General features: G+C 40.3%; 2 protein-coding genes across 2 annotated transcripts; one reads left to right on the top strand and one right to left on the bottom strand.

The window, feature by feature from the left end:
* Positions 1-11,296: 11,296 nt before the first annotated feature.
* On the bottom strand, positions 11,297-12,572 carry LOC110890958 (60S acidic ribosomal protein P0-like). Its single transcript, XM_035980052.1, has one exon. It carries the CDS (start codon positions 12,376-12,378, stop codon positions 11,422-11,424), a length of 957 nt encoding a protein of 318 aa, XP_035835945.1. The 5' UTR covers positions 12,379-12,572; the 3' UTR covers positions 11,297-11,421.
* A 6,575-nt stretch (positions 12,573-19,147) lies between these two features.
* On the top strand, positions 19,148-19,591 carry LOC110888710. Its single transcript, XM_022136221.1, has one exon. The coding sequence runs from the start codon at positions 19,148-19,150 to the stop codon at positions 19,589-19,591; it is 444 nt and encodes a 147-aa protein (XP_021991913.1).
* Positions 19,592-20,417: the final 826 nt, after the last annotated feature.

The raw sequence follows: 20,417 nt of genomic DNA, 5'->3' as shown, positions 1-20,417 counted from the left end.
ACTGCGTTGGTTAGAGAAAACCGAGGCAGTAATCAGAATAAGTAAATGTGTTGAGGAAGATAAGGTTATGTATGCTTCGCACCTTTTCAAGGAAGAAGCGTTAGAATGGTGGAATACAGTGTTACAAGCCAAAGGAAGTGATGTGGCCTATGCCATGGGTTGGGAATAATTTAAGCGATTAATAGAAAGGAAATTCTGCCCCGAATATGAGAAAGAGAAAATGGCAAATAAGTTTTAAATCACCGAATAGTGGATATAGATTGCTGAGGGTATACTTCAAAATTCTTTGAGTATGCCAGAATTGTACCTACTCTGGCTTCGCCGGAACCGGTACTTATCTCTCGCTATATCTGGGGTTTGATTAGTTAGATTCGTGACATTGTCAAAGCTGCGAGACCTCGCACGATTGACGATGCGGTAGAATTAGCCAACACTCTAACTGACGGACTGGTACGCACTCGGGAAGAAAATAGGAGGAAGGTCTGGCACTTGCATTCTGGTGTTAATTCGACGAGGAAATTCACTTCGTAGACGAAGTTATACATTATTTACTACAAAAACACACACGATCACGAAGTGCTGCTGCAATCAGGGTAATAACTCGATCGCTATTACGATTCAACGTCCGATCGATTATAACTATCCAACGATTGTCCGAGTGCTGCTCAAATTGAGCTTGTACTTTGATTATTCGTCGTGATTTCGACTTGAATATCTGAGTGATGTTCGAATTCGGACTATGCTCTGTTATTCGTTGTAAATCCGATTGAATTATTAAGTATTGCACTTGTTAAATCATTGTGAGGGTTTGATCTCGTGAATTGACGTAACTGCTGTATTAAGTTACTAACCGGTTGTGTGTGCATGATTATCAAATTAGGTTTAATCAAGGCTAATCAGTAGGCATATACCTTGCCCGTTAAATCTGCAATGTGAGTCATTTTCTTTTTATCAACTGTTTTACAATACTCCAAGTTATTTTTAAAATGTTATAATTACAGGGATTAAGTCGTGGTTATCTTGACCGCTGGTTAGTGGGGTATTGTGCACATTACTAATTTTTCACAGTTAGGCAATAAGCCCTAACAGGGGTTAGGCTACAAGACCTAACAGTGACAAAACGTCACTAATTGGGTGACTGGACCCAATAGTGGTATGACCATCGTCACACGGGTGGCAAGACCAGATATAAAATAAGATATTGCCATTGTAATCGCTCTTATGCTGTAATTTATAACTATGTGTCGTTTTATCAAACTGAATGATTCACTCAGTATTTCCCCGCTGACAAAACCTTTTTACAACATGTTTCAGGTGACATACTGTGAATTCAGTACACGTGCTACGGAGCACCATCAAGCTTGAAGTAGTGGCTCAAATAAATAAATAAACATGTTTGTAAAATAATGAAATTGTGAAATTTACGGGGTTTATCCTGAAATGTAAATAAATAATACTCGGGCATATTTTCAAAATTTAAAACGATCCTGTTAAGACTTCCGCTGTAAAAATGAATACCGTAGGTTTCCTGTCCCGCGGCTCCTGGACCGGGTCAAACCGGGCGCGGGGGCCGTGACATACACTTAACTCTTTCTTTTAAGAAAAGCTTACTATAGTACTATGTATGTCATAAATTATTACCGATGATCTGGATCCAAGTATTTGTTCTTTGGTAAAGTCATATCGAAGTACAAAGATGTGATATAAAGATTGTTTTGTCAATTTATTCATAAACGTTATAACAAGAACCAAGAGATAATATACAAAAGGTAAAGGTAATTCGTGCATATGGATAAACCTAAAGGAAGTTAGAATCATCAATTAATCATTCATAATTTAATTTTTGGATAAAACTAAAGAGAGTAATAATCATTAATGAATCATTATAATTCAATTAAAAACGTCATTGTTGGGTAAAATTCATATAATTTTGTCCTTATTGTTTTTACTCCTAAGAGTGGGGTGTGGTTCCCTCTATCATTTTTTTATATTTCTTTATTTAATGTATTTTATTTTTAAACACATTTTTTATTCGTTTAATGTATTTTCTTTATAATTAATACGAATATTTTTAAAAAAATTAAAAATTGCATAAAAATTTTAGAAAATTACAAATAAAAAAATAAACACAAATTACCATCTAAAATTACATACTAAAATCATAAAATAAATATTCCTTAAACCTACGATCACCACTACTCATCATCAACGGGATTGACACGGAAGTTATTCATGATATAGTCGACTAAACCCGCACATATGTTTCCATGCACATGCTCACTACGTAGTGCCCACAAATTCGAGTGTTGTTGCTCCTCGTCAACCGGCTCAACGTTCTCATGAATGCCATTCGGATTGTACTCGCATATTGCTCGACCATCATCTTCAATAATCATGTTATGAAGTATTAGATAAGCATACATAATGTATCTCATTTTTTTTTTGGTTCATATGCACGAGTTATCAGACAAATATCAAAATTCTCTCTAGAAGCCTAAGAGTCGCCGTTCACGTGGACCTGCCGGAGGCTCGACGAAGTGTTGTCTGCAGGTTTAGCGAGTAAGGTCGCCGGATTCCTTGGCTTGACCTTCCTCCCTAACCCGGCTTTCGATCCTTCCATTCGCCGTCGGAGGTTCTTTCTTTGGAGTTTTTCACCTACGTGTCCAGTGATTCCGGTTGGTTGGCTCGACGAAGAGGAGTTAACGTGGATTAGCGTGCGAGGTTTAATCGGTTTCATTCATCGCAGCAAACCTTGATCTAACCTTTCACCCTAATCGACTTTCTGTTAGAGCTTATGAGATCGTTGATACTTGTGCTGGATTAGTTTAAATAGTAGTTTGTAGGTATTTTGAATGTTAAGGGGCTTATTTTGTAATTGTGTAGAAGTTGTAATCCTGACTTGGTGTAGTTAAGATTCCAGCAAATTTATAAATTTGCTGGCAAGTCAGGAGTCTACTATAAATACCCCAAGCATTGTAACCTAGCCAGGCTTTTGGCTCTTTGGTGAATCAAGTGTTGTTTACATTACATCTCTATATTGTGCTTAAATCTGATATCCAAGGTTGTTCATTGCTATATCTTATTGTTTGGATTCAATACAACACTAGTTGTATTCATCAATCCATTAGCTTCATCTTCATTCTTGATCTTTCTTGACTTTTCATAGTTCAAGCACTTAATCAATAGGTGTTTTGGACTAAAACAACCAACCACTGTGATCCGGATACGTTTTGGGATCTATCACTTGGTATCAGAGCCTCGGTGGCTCGTTTCAGTTTTCGGTTTGGTCGGATCTACATCGAAAACCCGCGGAGACGTTAAAGACGAAAAGGGAGGAAAATTGTTGGAGTAGGAGATGTGGTGTCCAAAGCCCTCACGCTGGAAAATGTCAACTATGTTCCTGAGTTGTGCTATAATCTCATGAGCGTCTCTCAAGTCTGTGATAAAGGAATCTCGGTGCTGTTCAATGACATGGAATGCTTGTTCCTGAAGCCCGGTTATGTTGTTCCTGCAGAAATGATCATGCTCACTGCTCCAAGACAGAGCAACACATACGTGCTCAACATGAAAAATGCCAAGACAAATGACAACTTGACATGCTTAATTTCCAAAGCTTCAGAATCGGAGTCACTGCTTTGGCATAGACGACTGGGCCATGTTAATTTCAAAAATATGAATAAACTCTCTAAGTTAAACTTAGTTAGAGGTCTTCCAATTTAAGAATTTCCATTTTCTGAAAAATGTATTGCATGCGCCCAGGGAAAGCAGCATAAGAAACTTCACAAGTCCAAAGCAGTGAACACGATTTCTGCACCACTTCAATTGTTGCACATGGATCTTTTCGGTCCTATCAGTGTTAAAAGTCTTGCTAAAAGCTCTTATTGTTTGGTTGTAACAGATGATTACTCTTGGTTTTCATGGGTATATTTTCTTGAAGCAAAGAGCGAGACAGCTGAAGTGTTAAAATCATTCATTCCCCTGATTGAGAACGTAACCAAGCTGAAAGTGAAGTCTATCAGAAGCGACAACGGGTCTGAGTTCAAAAATCAGACTTTCATATCATTCTGTGCAGAAAAAGGAATTCATCTTCAATATAGTGCAGCCAGAACTCCCCAACAAAATGGAGTTGCTGAATGCAAGAATAGAACGCTGATCGAAGCTGCAGGAACCATGCTGGTGGACTCCAAGCTTCCAATTATCTTCTGGGCTGAAGCAGTTAATACGGCATGCTACGTTCTAAACAGGGTGCTCATCGTGAAACCTCATGGAAAGACAGCATACGAGCTTCTCTTCAAAAGAAAGCCACTTATAGATTTCTTCAGACCATTCGGATGTTCGTGCACTCTTTTAAACACTCAAGAAAATCTCGTCAAATTTGAAGCAGTGGGTGATATCTGCTACTTTATGGGGTACTCATCCACACAGAAGGCTTACCGTGTTTACAACAAACGAACGAAGATGGTAATTGAATCTTACTACGTTGACTTTCAAGAAGGAAATTACACCAACACCGGAAGTACTCCTGATTGGTTCTATGATGTGGGAGTGATCTTCAACAACTTTGAAATACCGGAGATTGTGCCAGACCATGAGTCAGTCGAAGACACTCAAGTTGAACCATTGTTTGACTCGTCTGACATTGGCTTGACTCCTTTCACCACCCGCTTATCTCCATCATCCGCTGATCCTATTCTGGCTGTAAATGAAACAACTGGTGACACTTCGCCTGAGAACACCCAAGACAATGGTGCTTCTTCTTCACAGGCGAATGTGAATGAGCCAACTCAAGAAGATGATCCTCCAGTGATTTACGTAGATGAACACTTCACAAACCTTCCGCAGCGGATTGAATCTCTAACAAATGTCGGGTACAAGACAAATAGAAATCATCCTCTTGAAAATGTCATCGGCGCCGTAGAAGAAGGAGTACGTACACGCGGGCAGTCGTCAAGCATCAACAAAGGTCTCTTCGCAGCTTTTCTATCACAATCAGTTCCACGTGACATCGAAGACACTATTCAAGACTCCAGCTGGGTTCAGACAATGCAAGAAGAGTTATCTCAATTCAGGAAGCTCAAAGTTTGGGAACTTGTGGATCTACCTGAAGGAAAGTTTCCAATTGGCACTAAATGGGTCTTTCGAAATAAGATGGATGATCGTGGGGTGGTTATCAAGAACAAGGCTCGATTAGTAGTGCAGGGTTTTCGACAAGAAGAAGGGATTGACTACGAAGAAGTCTTTGCTCCAGTCGCACGATTGGAGGCAATCAGAATATTCATGGCATACGCCTCATATAGAAACTTCAAAGTCTTTCAAATGGATGTTAAAAGTGCGTTTCTGTACGGGAAAGTAAAGGAAGAAGTTTACGTATGTCAGCCCCCAGGGTTCGAAGATCCACACTTTCCAGGTCGCTATTTCAAGCTAGATAAAGCTCTCTATGTTCTTCATCAAGCTCCACGCGCGTGGTACGAGACTTTGTCCACTTATTTATTGGAATGTGGATATACCAGAGGGAAGATCGACATGACTTTATTTACCAAGAAGATCGGAGAAGATGTAATGCTTGTGCAAATCTATGTTGACGATATCATCTTTGGGTCAACCAACGAGGCACTGTGCAGAGAATTCGAAACGGTCATGAAGGCGAAATTCGAGATGAGCATGATGGGAGAGCTGAATTTCTTCTTGGGGCTAGAAGTGAGACAAAAGGAGGATGGGATTCTTATTCATCAAGCAAAGTACATTCGAGATATTCTCACAAAGTACAACATGAACGACTGCAAAGTTGCAAGCACACCATTCGCCTCTCAGACAGAACTCACTCTAGATCCTCAGGGAAAGCCAGTAAACAAATCCTTTTATCGCTCAATGATCGGTTCCCTGATGTACTTGACGGCCAGTAGACCAGACATCATGTGGGCAGTTTGTCTTTGTGCTCGTTTCCAAACAAATCCCAAGGAATCTCATGAAATTGCTGTAAAGCGCATCTTCCGCTATCTCAAAGGAACTCCAAAACTAGGACTTTGGTATCCTAAAGATAGTAATTTTGATTTAATTGCATATTCTGACAGTGATCATGCAGGTTGCAAAGTAGATCGCAGGTCTGTATCAGGAGGATGTCAATTTCTGGGAAACCGTTTGATTTCATGGCAGAGCAAGAAGCAAACGACAGTATCCACCTCAACCGCTCAAGCAGAATACACCGCGGCTTACAGTTGCTGTTCACAGGTTCTTTGGATACAAAATCAGTTGCTGGATTACGGAATGAACATCATGAAGACTCCTATATTCATCGACAATGAAGCGTGTCTAGGAATTGTGAAGAATCCCATACACCACTCAAGAACAAAGCACATCGAAATTCGTATTCACGCAATTCGAGATGCTTATGAAAAAGGATATATTCAAGTGGTGCCAGTGGTTACAACACAGCACCGGGCCGACATCTTCACAAAAGCTTTCGACAAAACTCGTTTCAACCAGTTGGTAACCTGGTTGGAAATGGTTAATTTCCTTGACTGGAAATGAATCTTGTGTTGATATAAAAAAAATGCTTGTTGAAAATAAAACAAGTATCGAAAGACGTCGCCCACCAAAAAGATTTTCTGGTTAAAATTTTATTTTCGGGCAAATGGACTCACGAAAATAAAAATTTTAGGGGGGATATTCAGAAAATCCTTGAAACAGATGCTTATGTCAGACTCCTGCTAGAGGAAGTGATAGAAAATTGCTAACACTTTGTCATTTCTTTGAACAGAATACAATACGAAATCAGGGTACCAAGCAACGACGTGTCGGTAGATTCAGCAACACCGACGAGTAAACTTTTGTTAGGGAGCAAAACATAATGTCTACACAAGAATTCTGGCTTTTCTCAAGCATTACGCATCTCAGTGGGTAACACGTTGCGGCATATGGCTTAATGGTCTTAAATCTTGTGTTGACAGATTGCCAAAGTCTGAGATTTCGGGTCTTTATATTGGTATTTCATTCGGAGGATATCATAGTTGCTCTTCTGCTGCATCCAGATACATGCTGACCTAGACGCTATGATATTCTTTTAATAATAAGTGCCTTAAAAAAAAGGCCAAACCCTTTCTAATAAGCGCCATTTTTTTGGCCAAAATCCATAATAAGTGCCATCTTTGGCCAAATACTTTGATAGATCAGTTTGGTAACTCTGCTGTACGGTGGTACTGACCTGTTCACCGAACTATCTATCTCAACCCTCGATAGCTCCTGGAATCTCTGTTGTACGAAAGTACAGACCTGATCTCCGTTCTATCGTTGAAGAGAATGAAACCAATATACTCACCCGTTATGAGGAAATTTTGTGCATATCTTGATCGCGGGGGTATGTCCTGATGTGGGACTCACGAGGGCGTAATGATTCTATTTTCAATAGCTTGTGTGGGGGCCATCGAAGACTTGTCAATATTACCGAAAACATGATAAACACGCTCTCCGAAGGTATGTTGAAAGAAGGATGCATGGATTTAAGCGGACAAACATACTGACAGTTTCTCTTGTGCCCTGGTTAGTAACATATTAATAATAATATATAAAGAATTTGGCGAGTGTTGGCAATGTGATCCTCTGCAGGTAAGCTCGGTAAGCATCAGATATTTCAAGAAAATCTGAGTTAAATAGAGCCTCCCAGAGCAAGAATTTTGAAGTTCGGAGTCAAAATGGCCAAATTTTCAGCATTATTGTAAATACTTGGAAATTAACAGCTTATTAAACAAAAATGGGCACGTTTTTTCGAGAAAGTTTGAAATCAACGAGCGAAAATGAAATTGTTTGAAAAACATCACTTGGCGGCAAAATTAAGATACCAGCGAACTTATAAGTTCGCTGGTTATCCTATTCCGTACATATATATACTTTTTAACCGTTTGTAAGTTTTTTTTTTCAAATATTTCACCCAAACACTTTCGGTTCTTCATCTTCTCTATCACTCGATTTCCTATCTGTTCATAAACTCAACACAAAAATTCATTTCCTTTCAAGAATATCAGTATGGTGAAGAATCTGGAATGGGATAAAACGCTTAAGCACAATCAAAGCATAAATCTAGATGAAGTGCCTACTGATTTTGAAGACGTAACCAGATGGGTACGTAACAGCAGGATCGGATACGCTGTGGAGACATCTGTTATAGTCTACCCCATACACATTCAAGACTTCTGGCAAAACGTGAAGCTGGAATCCATCAACAACAAACTAGGAATAGTTTCAACCATTCGTAAGAAGAGAGTGGAAGTGACTGAAGACAGGATTCGTCAGGTTCTAAGGTTTCAAGACAACAGTGAAGATCCGTTAAGTCTTAGTCAAGATGATGTTCTTGATGGTTTTAGAGGAATGGGCTATGTTGGAGACTTCCGCAATAAGAAAGAAATCAAGAGAGGTGGACTCACCCGAGATTGGAGATTTATCGTTCATGTGATCTCTATGAGTCTAGCTCATCGAAAAGGTGGATTTGATGGGTTAAATCTGGAATGGTCAGCGGCCATGTTGAATTTATGCCTCAATCAGAAGTTCAACTTCTCTGGCTTAATATTCAACTACATGCGTGAAAATGCAAACGGAGCTACGTGGGCGATGTACCCTAGATTCATTCAAATGCTTATCAACGATCAACACAAGGATCTCCCGAATAATGGAAACGTTTACAAGTTTCATGTCCCTACCAGCCGACAGTATACTGAAATAAAGACCAATGAATGGGTGTTGCTGCATGATTGGATGTATCGAGCAGAAAGATTACCAATTGTCAAAGCAGCTTATCAGAAGTACAAAGAGGGAGTTAAAGCAAAACAGTAGAAAGCTGCTCAGGCTCAGGCCGAAGCAGCTGCTAGAGAAGAACGAGGTAAAGGGAAAAGAAAAGAAAAACAACCTGCTGAAGGGGAACCGCCCAAGAAGAAAAAGACAACAGAAAGCTCTGAACGTTTAATGGGTGCAGCAATAAGGGCAGCTGAATCTGAAGAGCACCGTCAACACATCAAAGATTTAAAAGCAATTCATGCTAAGCAAGAGAAGGAGAAAAGAGAGAAAAGTTTAAAGCGTAAAGAAATATCTCCCACTGAAAGGCCCGAAACGATACCTGAAGAGATTCAAACAATGAATGATTTTGTTGACACCATACTTGTTGATCCCGATGAAGCTCAAGCAAGTCAAGGCCCATCAAATGTGTCTCCAGTCAAGCCTACAAGGATTTCAAGGCCTCCGGTTGCTCCGCAAAGACTCCGCCCCTTCCAAGAGCTGTACGACAAATTAATCAAAGACTCTGGGCCATCAGTGGCAAAAGAAATCTGCTTGTTAAAGAATCAAGTGAATGATACCAACATCCTCAGGGAAAAGATTAAAGACCAGAGGAAGAAAAACAAAGATATGACTGCGTACATGGCGAAGCAGTCCAAATTTATCAGATTCCAGCAAGCAGGGCTGGAGAAAATGTACAGGATGATGCGAGGGATGTATGAGAAAATGAAAATCGAGCCAATGTTCACGTTCGACGAGATCTTTGACTTTGATGCTTTTATTGAAGAAGAAACATCCCGAAAAGAAAAAGAGGCTGAAGCAAAGAAGAAGCGGTTAGAGTCGGTTGACAAAATATCGGAAGGTGATGAAAGTGAGGAAGAAGAGGTAGATCGGGAAGACATGCCATCAAAGTTTATTGAATGGGGGCTTGAGGATGAAGTTCTATACGAGCAAGAAAATGGAAAAACATTCGCTCCGGAACACCCTGAATGGTTCAAAAAGGAAAGAGAACGACTTCCTGATTTTCATCAAGTTATAAAAGTTGAAAAATCTGAGGCTACTGATAAGATTATCAGTTGGATGTATGATAATCTTAGAGGAATGTTCGTGGTAAAGAGACGCGGTGGAGTAATTCAGTACTTTGAAACTGGATTTGATCTTTTCTCTCTTCCAAGGTGGGATCTACGAGAACTTGGGCGTCTAGATTTACTAAACCATGAAGACAGAGGAATTGGGAGGGATTTTGAACGAATAATCGCCAAAGAATGTAACAAAGGTTTTCAAAATCACACTCCGCAGCGCCCTAGACGCAGAGTATCAAAAACCACCATCGATCCTGTTACAGGCAAAGGAAAAGTGACGTGGGTAATCAACCCAGCTAAAGTTGTCACTAGAATTAAGCTTCCAGAAGAAATCTCTGTCGCTCTAAAGGATTTCAAGAAATGGTTTTACGACAGTAAAACCGGTGAAGCTGTGATCAGGTCGAATGACAATGTGGATATTCGCATTCTGGATCCGATGGATGTGTTTAAGCTCGGGCTCTCAGATCTAACCATGTTAAACGCTAGCCGTATTAATGTTGGAGCAGGCAATGCTAACCTGGAAGAGGCAGCGTTATTTCAACGAGCGGTAGAACGCGCCTGGAGATTGAAGAGAGAAATGCTTGATATGGTAGATAAAATGGAGAAAAGAAAGGAAAAGGAACAGAAGAAGAAAGAAGCAAGAAAGAAAAAGAAGCATGAGCGAACGAAGGAAGGAAGTTCTGCTTCAACAGCTGATCCAACCACCACAACCTCACAAACAACACCAACACCTCCGGCCTCGTCCACATATGAGGCCACTAAGGAGGACCAACCAACATGTGAAGCTAATGTTACTCAAGAAACTCCGGAAGCACCGACGGAGACCGTGGCGCCACCAGAAACAATAGTTATTGAAGAAAATCCAACAGAGCCCGAAAAGCAAGCTACTGAGAATCCAGTGGTTACTACCGAAGAATGAGAAGACAAGTACGCAACGATCTAGGGGGGATATTGTTAGAGCTTATGAGATCGTTGATACTTGTGCTGGATTAGTTTAAATAGTAGTTTGTAGGTATTTTGAATGTTAAGGGGCTTATTTTGTAATTGTGTAGAAGTTGTAATCCTGACTTGGTGTAGTTAAGATTCCAGCAAATTTATAAATTTGCTGGCAAGTCAGGAGTCTACTATAAATACCCCAAGCATTGTAACCTAGCCAGGCTTTTGGCTCTTTGGTGAATCAAGTGTTGTTTACATTACATCTCTATATTGTGCTTAAATCTGATATCCAAGGTTGTTCATTGCTATATCTTATTGTTTGGATTCAATACAACACTAGTTGTATTCATCAATCCATTAGCTTCATCTTCATTCTTGATCTTTCTTGACTTTTCATAGTTCAAGCACTTAATCAATAGGTGTTTTGGACTAAAACAACCAACCACTGTGATCCGGATACGTTTTGGGATCTACAATTTTATTTTATTTTTTTTTTTATTTTTTTTTAAAACATCAACTTAGCTTCTCAAAAGTAAATATCCATAGCAAAACAAGTATTGTTCCAAAACAAAATAAGAACCAAACTTCTCAAAAGAACACCAAGCAAAATGTCTGAAGGTGATAAAGATATCCCATAAACCGTCTAATCAAACAAACTGATACCGAAGTCTTCATCATCAGATTCCTCTTTCGGCTCTTCCTTCTTCGTTTCAGCAGGTGCAGCAGCAGCAGCAGCTGGAGCAGCTTCAGCAACCGGTGCAGCCACAGCAAACTTACTCGGATCAGCAAGGTACTCCTTCACTTTGTCAGCCAATGGGAAAGAGTACTCGGTCTCAACAGCAACAGCCAACAGATTCTTGTAACCGTTAATCAACATGTGCGGTGCAGCAGCGATGGTTGGGTAGTGGATAGCTAGGGCCAAAGAAGTGACCATGGACACACCCAAAGCAAACTTCTCAATCAGGTCATCTTCGGTCAAGTCAAGCCCCTCGGGGCTGAAGACAGAACCGTTGTCGTACACAGTTTGAATGACTAGACCGTATGAGAATGGCCTGATGCCAAGTTTGGCAAGAAGAGCAGCCTCGGATGAACCCACTTTGTCACCCTTCTTGATGAGCTCCACACGGGTGATAATTTCAACTGTACCCTTGTTAATCTTGGTGGGAATGTTAAGAACCTGGAAGAAAGAGGTCTGAGATGCGTCAAGACCAGTGTTGCCAGGAGGGACCACAACATCGACTGGGGCGACCAAACCGACACGAGCTGGAGCTCCGACCTTGTACTTAGCAACTTCCTCACGGACTTCCTTCAAGTCACCCTTGGTGAAGATCAGACCAACATTTCCAACAAGCAGCGGAATCAAGTTCAAATAGGCCTGATTGCCAGTCTTCTCAGAGTGCATCCTAATAGACCTCTTCATCATAGTATTCTTCCCCATAAGAATAACCGAATCACCCCTCAACCCTTGACGAATGTTCTGGAGCTGGTTAGAGCCAACGTTATCGGCAGCCGCCACAAGGACCTGAGTGTAGTCATCGAGAAGCTGGCAGAGCTTCTGGTCGTAAGCGATCTTCTTATCAGCCTTTGATACTTTGCCCATTGTTTTTTGAGAAAACTAATAAACCCTAGATATAAACGGAAGAGATGGTGGTTTGGAAAACCGAGGGCCAAGACAGCGGTGGTGGTGCTGAAACAAGGCGGACAGCGGTGGCGGCCGTCGCTTTAACCTCTTCTATTCTATTCAAGAGTTTGGGAGGTAGAGAGAGAGAGAAACTGTAAACCCTAACTAGCAGTGTCCATCTCTCTTTTGTTAACATCCATTTCAAATGCTCTTAGGGTGTTAATCAGATCTGACAGAGTGACAGGATTAGGATTGTTGAGGAAATCCTTCTTGATCATCATGCATTGTAGGCTCCATTCCTTGGGGAGCGAATCAAGCAGCTTCTTTATTGCAGCACGATTTGTAACAGGATTTCCTGCCTTCTTCATTTTGGTCATCATGTTCAAGAAGCGACTAATGTGATCAGAAAGACTTTCTCCACGAACTCCGCAAAACATGTCGTATTGTTTCTGCACCATATCTCTCTTGCTTTCGATCAGTTCTTCATTTCCCTCATAGTACTCGATTAATGCATTCCAGAGTGCATTTGCAGTTCGGTGTTCTTCAAACATGTTGCAATCGTTGGTTGATAGAGCCATGGTTAGAGCAGCGTGTGCGTGACGATCACGTTGAATTAGAGCCTTGTCTTCGTCAGTGAAGGTAGTAGCATCATTGTTAGCAACTACTGCATCTCCTCGAACTACCGTTGGAATGTGAGGTACAGCGGTAACAGAGAGCCACAGATTGTAGTCCGTGTACTCGAAGAACGATTGAATGCGAGTTTTCTAAGTGCTAAAGTCTTCCGCCCCTTTCAACTTTGGCGGGCGAGTGGTAGTTCCAGTTTCAAGTTCCGCTTGAGCAATTGGACTTAGTTGATTCAGCGACATCTTTCCTTGTTTTAGACAAACGTGAGCTGAGCAGATCTTAAATTCGCTGACAGGAGATTTAATTTCGCCGATGAACGATGATGATTGAGGACCTTCGCTAACTAATCCGCTATCTTCGCTGGAGCGTTTTGCAAGCCTGCACGAGCGATCACTTAACTTCGCTGACAAATCAAACACAGACAGATGTTAGGTTAATTTCACCGATAACCGTGATAAGAACGCTGTGGTTCGCTATCACGGCTCTCGAAGTCGCCTTCGATAATTTCGCACAACGGACGAGTGACACTATTTCGCTAATGATCAACAATTTCGCTCGAACAATGGTCAGCGAAATTAATGATTTTGCGATAAGATTCTCAATGATTTCGTCTATTTTGCTATATTCAACGCTGAGTTCGCTGTATTCAACAGATAATTTCGCCACATTCAAACATTGTTCGCTGGGTTCAAGTTAAATTCGCTGGACAGAGGGTTTAACACGAACTAAAACCCTCTAATCACTCAAAAACAGCCCAAAAACCATGTTTTGATGCACCAAAATGACCAAAATGACTCCCTAATCAAGTATTAACAACAACCTATCGATTAAACACACCAAATCAACAAACAAGAAGATAGATGAACAAAAGACATTTCATTGATTGGATAAGAATATACAAGATAATCCACCCCGGGTGAGCTCCCCCGGGGTGGTGGCTCACACATGCACACCTCACAAGTGAGGTTTACGCTACTATTTAAAGACCCTGAGCCTTGTCCTCCAAGCAAGCCGCCCCTTGCTTGAAAAACCACCTAAAGACGCTAAAAAAATACAAACTATATAAAATAAACTCGCTACATCATACGAACAATGATATCGCTAATAAGGTCTCCATAATTGATAACATCATTCTCTAATTTGACCCAACACTTTCTGGCTTATTCCATTCGCTACCAGTTCCGGTCCCTGGTTCGGTTAGTTACAATGGAGAGAGAGAGGGGGAGAAATTGAATCCTCCGGTGATTACCCAGGAAATGACAGAAACAAGGAGAATAGTGAAGAAACAGTCAAGGAAAAAGCTATTACCTTCTACATTACAAACGTACACCCCCATGTATCGGATGGTGAACTGTGGACAGAGAGCAAACATTATGGTAATGTAGTGGATGCGTACATTGCTAGGAAACTAGACAAAAGGGGAAATCGTTTCGATTTCCTTAGATTCACCAACGTTAAAGACACGGAAAAGATGATTAAGGCACTCAACCAGATGGATTTCTTTGGGTGGAAGATTAGAGCAAATGTAGCCAGATTTATCAAGGTGGTTAAGAAAAATCAAGGTCAAAAGAAGGTCTGGGTGGAAAAAAACAAAGAACCGGTAAACACAGGCGGGGTAGGGATGGAGATTCCAAGAAAGGGAAGTCTCAAACGAGGATTATCGTGGGCAGATGTGGCTGCTGGGAAATCAGTACAACATGAAGACGGAAACGAGCTGACTTTTGCAAATGAGTCTAAAATTTACACAATTTGTAGGGGAAAATCAGTGATAGGTGAACTACTGAATGTTGAAGCACTCAGAAAAGTAAATATTATGAAGAAAGTACTAGGTTTAAAGGACTCGCAGGTCAGGTATGTGGGGGGTCTGAAGTTATTAGTCATCTTTGATACTATTGAAGAAATGAATAAGAAGATTAAAGGTGAACACGAATCCTGGAATGAATGGTTTGGTAACTGGGAAATATGGAACGGGGAATTCATACCCTTTGAGAGGATCGCATGGTTGAGAATTAGAGGTGTTCCACTTCAACTTTGGATCGATGCTTTTTTCGACTGCATTGGAGAAAGATTCAGAAAAGTGATAAAAAAGTTTGAAGCAGATGAAAAAGATTTTTGTTTCAATGAAGATACGGTGGGTGTCATAGTAAAAACGGTACGGAGATCAACGAGAAAATCACTACGAGGTGGAAAAATTGGCTGTACGAGGTCTGGGTCTCAGAAATCCAACAGTTATGGGTTCTGGAATTTGTGAATGAGGTGGATACAAGTAATGGGATGTCTTCGTCACAGCAAAACGATATTCCGACGACAAATTCAGGGGGTAGTGCCCAAACAACAAATATGGAGACAGAAGAATTGGCACATGATTCACCGACGACGGCTCAAGAGATCCCGGCTCCGGCACCGAAACAATATGAATCGGAAAAGAGTCCAAAGGAGATTGAGATGAGGGAAGAGGAAAGGTCAAGGTTGGATAACGAAAAGTCAGAAGTTGACAAGGAGTGGAACGAGGTAACACCAATAAATGCGCAGACTTCCTCAATTCTCGAGGAAACAAATGTTAGAGGGGAACCAATTACTGAGGATGGGTCCCCTAAGGCGGTAAATCAAAATGGGCCAATTAACACATTTGGGCCCTCATCGACAGCCCAAAAAAAGAGAAAAAGAGTTTGTTTAGCTGAAGCCCGTGCAAATAGTCTGAAGCCCCAACATACGGTCGGTAAAAACAAGATCCCAGATCTAAATATCGAGTTGTCTGACGACTCTAGATCTAGACCGAAAAAGAAATTTGTGTTTAAAAGAGGTAAAGGCAAAAGAAGGAGAAATAAAGTTAGGGTGAGATTCACTGAAGAGGATCTATTCAGCGTTGAAGTAAACGACGATTGTGTGGATGATGAGTATAATTCAGATTGGGAAGAGGAGAGTTTAGTTGCAGGTCAGGAAAGGGTCGCAGCAGGAAATAGTGATGATGAGCCCGGCTCAAGAATCAGCAACGAACAGGAAATTAATAGGGAGGTAGAAGCAACAACAGAAGTTGGGCTTTATATTGGAGTCGATTTAACAAAGTATGAGGATCTGGTAAAACTGTAGTGACAGAAGATCAGGAGGATGCCGGTCAACAATGAATTTTGGATCTATGAATATTAAAGGAGCAGGTGGGGCTGGGAAAGCAGCAGGAGTTAGAGAAATTCTGGGTAAGTATAACTTGTCGTTTTTGGCTATTCAGGAGACTCAATTCAGGGATTTGCCATTAAACAAGATAAGAAAATTCTGGGATAACACAGATTTTGAATTCACAAAAATGGATGCGGATGGTAAATCGGGTGGCCTTTTGTCAATGTGGAATCCGCGTATTTTCAAAAAGGAACCGGAGGTAAAAAACCATAATTACATTATACTAAAGGGTAGGTTACTGGGGAGGATGTGGATATGGTTATTGTAAATGTTTATGGGTCAACGTTAAAAGCTAATAGAAGGAGGATGTAGGAAGAGTTGTTAGAAGCAAAGAATTCGATTGATGGGTTATGGATAATATTGGGTGACTTTAATGAAGTTCGGTACCCAGAGGAGAGATTTAATTCTCAGTTCGATATAGGTGGAGCTATGTGTTTTAATAGTTTTATTAGCAGAGGTGGATTTCAGGAGTATAATATGGGGGGCATGAAGTTCACTTTTTTATCTGGAGATGGGACAAATCTGAGTAAAATAGATCGGATGCTAGTTTGTGATAACTTTATGGGGAGGTGGCCGAACGCGTCACTATTGGCTCTAAATAGAGAGTTTTCAGACCATAGTCTGTTAATCTTGACGACAGTTAACAACAGTTTTGGTCCATCCCCATTCAGATTATTTAACAGTTGGTTCTCGATCCCTGGTTTTGATGATGCAAGGAAGAGAGGGCTGAATAAAAGTAGCGATTCCAGGTTTAAAGATGAAGTGATGGCGATAAAATTAAAGGCAATAAAGGAAGAATTAAAGGCATGGAGAAAGATTAGAAAAGAGGAAGAAGAAAAGACCATGATAGAAGCTCAAAACAATCTGAAAATATTGGATAATCTAGTGGAGGAAAGACAATTATCGGAATCCGAGATCGTTAAGTGGCACGATTGCAAGAAGAGTATCAAGTTTTGGCATGAAAAACTGGCAGCGGGTTTACAACAAAAAGCAAAGGTGAAATGGATAGGTTTGGGCGATGAAAACACTAGCTACTTTCACAGAATTGTAAACAGCCATATTGCAAGAAACAAAATAAGTGGGTTATGGATTGATGGTAGTTGGGTGACGGATCCGAGAGAAATCAAGACAAAATTTTTATTAGCTTTCCAATCAAAATTCAAGGAACCAATGGATTCAAGACCAAGAATCGGTCCAGGCGGGTTCAAAAAACTAAGTGTAGCTCAAGCTAAAAGTTTGATTGTTCCGTTCTCAATCGAGGAAGTTCGCAACGCAATATGGGAGTGTGGTATAAACAAATCTCCGGGTCCGGACGAGATCACATTTAAGCTAATTAAAGCATATTGGGAGGAGCTGAAGGTTGTAATCATGGAAGTAATGAATCAATTTTTTATTCATGGATCTATTCATCAATCTTGCAGTGCTTCTTTCATTGCCCTTATCCCGAAGGTATTAGACCCTATTACTCTTTCAAATTTTAGACCTATTTTGTTAGTGGGGGTGGTGAATAAAATCATTTCTAAGGTCCTAGCCAATAGAATGAAAGTTGTCATTAAACATATAGTATCAAATGTTCAATCGGCTTTCATGTCGGATAGGAATATTATTGGTGGCCCCTTGATAGTGAATGAGGTATTGGGTTGGGCGGGGAGATCGGGGAAACAAATGTTTGTGTTTAAGGCCCATATAGAAAAGGCATATGACACTCTAAACTGGAAATTTTTAATTTCCATTCTAACCCATATGGGATTCCGGCAAAATGGAGAAATTGGATCATGGGAATCTTATTCGCGGGAAGGGGTTCTATTTTGGTTAATGGATCTCCTACGGGGAATTTCACTATAAAAGAGGATTAAGGCAAGGCGGCCCACTTTCACCTTTCCTTTTTATAACGGCTATGGAGGCACTACACGTTATGATGGAGAGGGCTAAAGAAAATAACATTTTTGTGGGAATAAAACTTCCTAGGGACGGGCCATACCTAACACATATGTTGTATGCGGATGACTCAATCTTTGTTGGTGAATGGGAGGAGAATAACGTAAGAAATATTAAAAGAATTTTGCGCATTTTTTACTTATTGTCGGGGTTAAAAGTGAATCCAAGGAAAAGTCAGTTGTATGGAGTAGGTATAAATGAGGAGGAAGTGAGTAATATGGCGTTGGTTTTCAATTGCAAACCTGGTAAACTACCTTTTGTTTACTTAGGTTTAAAGGTCGGTGCAAATATGAATAGAATTACAAATTTGAAAGAGGTTATAGACATGTTTAACAAGAGACTCTCGAATAGGAAGGCGAAAGCTCTGTCATTTTCCGGGAGAGTTGTTTTAGTGAAAGCAGTACTCGGTAGTTTACCAAACTACTTTTTGTCTCTTTATAAGTGTCCGAATGGGGTAATAAAGGTTTTAGAAGGAATACGGAGAAAGTTCTTGTGGGGTGGATGTAATACAAATAACAAAATTAGATGGGTAAAATGGGAGAAAGTTGTAGCCTCAAAAGATTTTGGGGGTCTCGTAATCGGAAAATTAAAGGATATGAATTTAGCACTTTTAGCAAAATGGTGGTGGAGACTGAAAATGGAGCCGGATAATCTATGGGCAAAGGTTATAAAAGCAATACATAGTTCTCAAAGAAAGGTGGAATCGATTCCGTATAAGAAAACTTTGACAGGCGTATGGAAAAATATAGGTGAGATAAAATAAGGAATTCATAAAAAATAATGTAAACATTAGCTCAAGTTTGAGAAGTGAAGTTGGCTTGGGTGATAAGACATTATTTTAGGTAGATACATGGATTGGGCAGGATCCGCTAAGGGCCCAATTCCCGAACTTGTACCAGCTAGCGTCTAATAAAAAAGCATTAGTTATGGAGAATTATAAAACAATGAATGGGGTCGGCTATGGGACTGGGAATGGAGTCGAGCACCATCTGATATTGAAGAAAGACAGGAAATGGAATCTTTGAATGATCTTTTACGGCAACAGAACTTGTTAAACAGAGGCGATGTATGGATCTGGAAGAATAATGAACACCAAGAGTTCAGCGTCAAGAACGTTAATTCTTCATTAAGTCAAAATGTTGATTTAAATTCAGCGCCATGCACCTTTATTTGGAATAACTGGGTAACAACAAAGAGCATAATGTTCGTATGGAGAGCAATCGAAGAGAAAATTCTGTCTGCAGTCGCTTTAAGAAGTAGAGGTATGAACCAGATTCAGGTTATTTGCAAAACATGTGGTGCAGCTGAAGAGACGGCGGATCACATTCTTCTTGGCTGCAACTTTGCGAGAAGAATCTGGGAACCTATAACATTTTGGTTAAAAATTCCGATGGTGAATACTGAAGGAAGCATTGCAGAACTGTTGCAAGAAATAAGTGATATTCCGAGGAGCTGAAGATGAGGAAAATGATACATGCGGTTGTAGTTCAAACAATGTGGGTTCTATGGAAGACCAGAAACGAAAAAGTCTTTTCGGGAAGACAAGGTGTGATTCAGAAGACAATAGAAGAGATAAAAGAAACTTCCTTTCAAAGTGTGATTCGGAGATAAAAGAAACTTCCTTTCAAAGTGGGTTCTAGACAGGAGTGGTGGGATTTTAATATAGTTATGTAAGCAGTCAATTTTGTTTTTCTTCCATTTGTTTTTGTTGTTTTATGTTGTCCAGCTTTCTGGCTGGGGTTGTGTTTGTTTGGATTTGGTTTTTTAATGAAAAGTTTCGTTGGCTATCCAAAAAAAAAATATGCACGAGTCGGTTGTTCTATTATCCCCCATTTTACCTTTATCACGCCAAACAACTGTTCGACATCTTTTCTTGTCGATTCTTGGCACTTCGCATATTTTTTTCGTTATTCATCACTGGGACCTGGAATAGTTTTAACAATCGTCGTATAGGATGGATATATACCGTCTCCTAGGTAATACCAGTGCTTGTATGACATCCCGTTGAGCATGAAAGAAGAATCAGGGCCCGTACCTCTAATGATCTCATCGAAAATCTCAAATCTTGCAAGAACGTTTAAATCATTGTTTGAACCTGCAACCCCAAAAAAGGCATGCCAAATCCATTAATTTTGTGTGCTAACGGCTTCTAAGATTATTGAGGGATAACCTATATCACCACACATAAATTGACCGCGCCATTCAGTATGGAAATTACGTCATTGCCAATGCGTACAATCAGTGTTTCCTAGCGTCCCAGGAAATTCATGTCTCTCTTCATG

This window comes from Helianthus annuus, chromosome 11 (genome assembly GCF_002127325.2).
Source record: "Helianthus annuus cultivar XRQ/B chromosome 11, HanXRQr2.0-SUNRISE, whole genome shotgun sequence".
NCBI lineage: Eukaryota > Viridiplantae > Streptophyta > Magnoliopsida > Asterales > Asteraceae > Helianthus > Helianthus annuus.
Note: the sequence above shows the minus strand (reverse complement) of the source record. Positions and strands in the feature narration are given on the sequence as shown.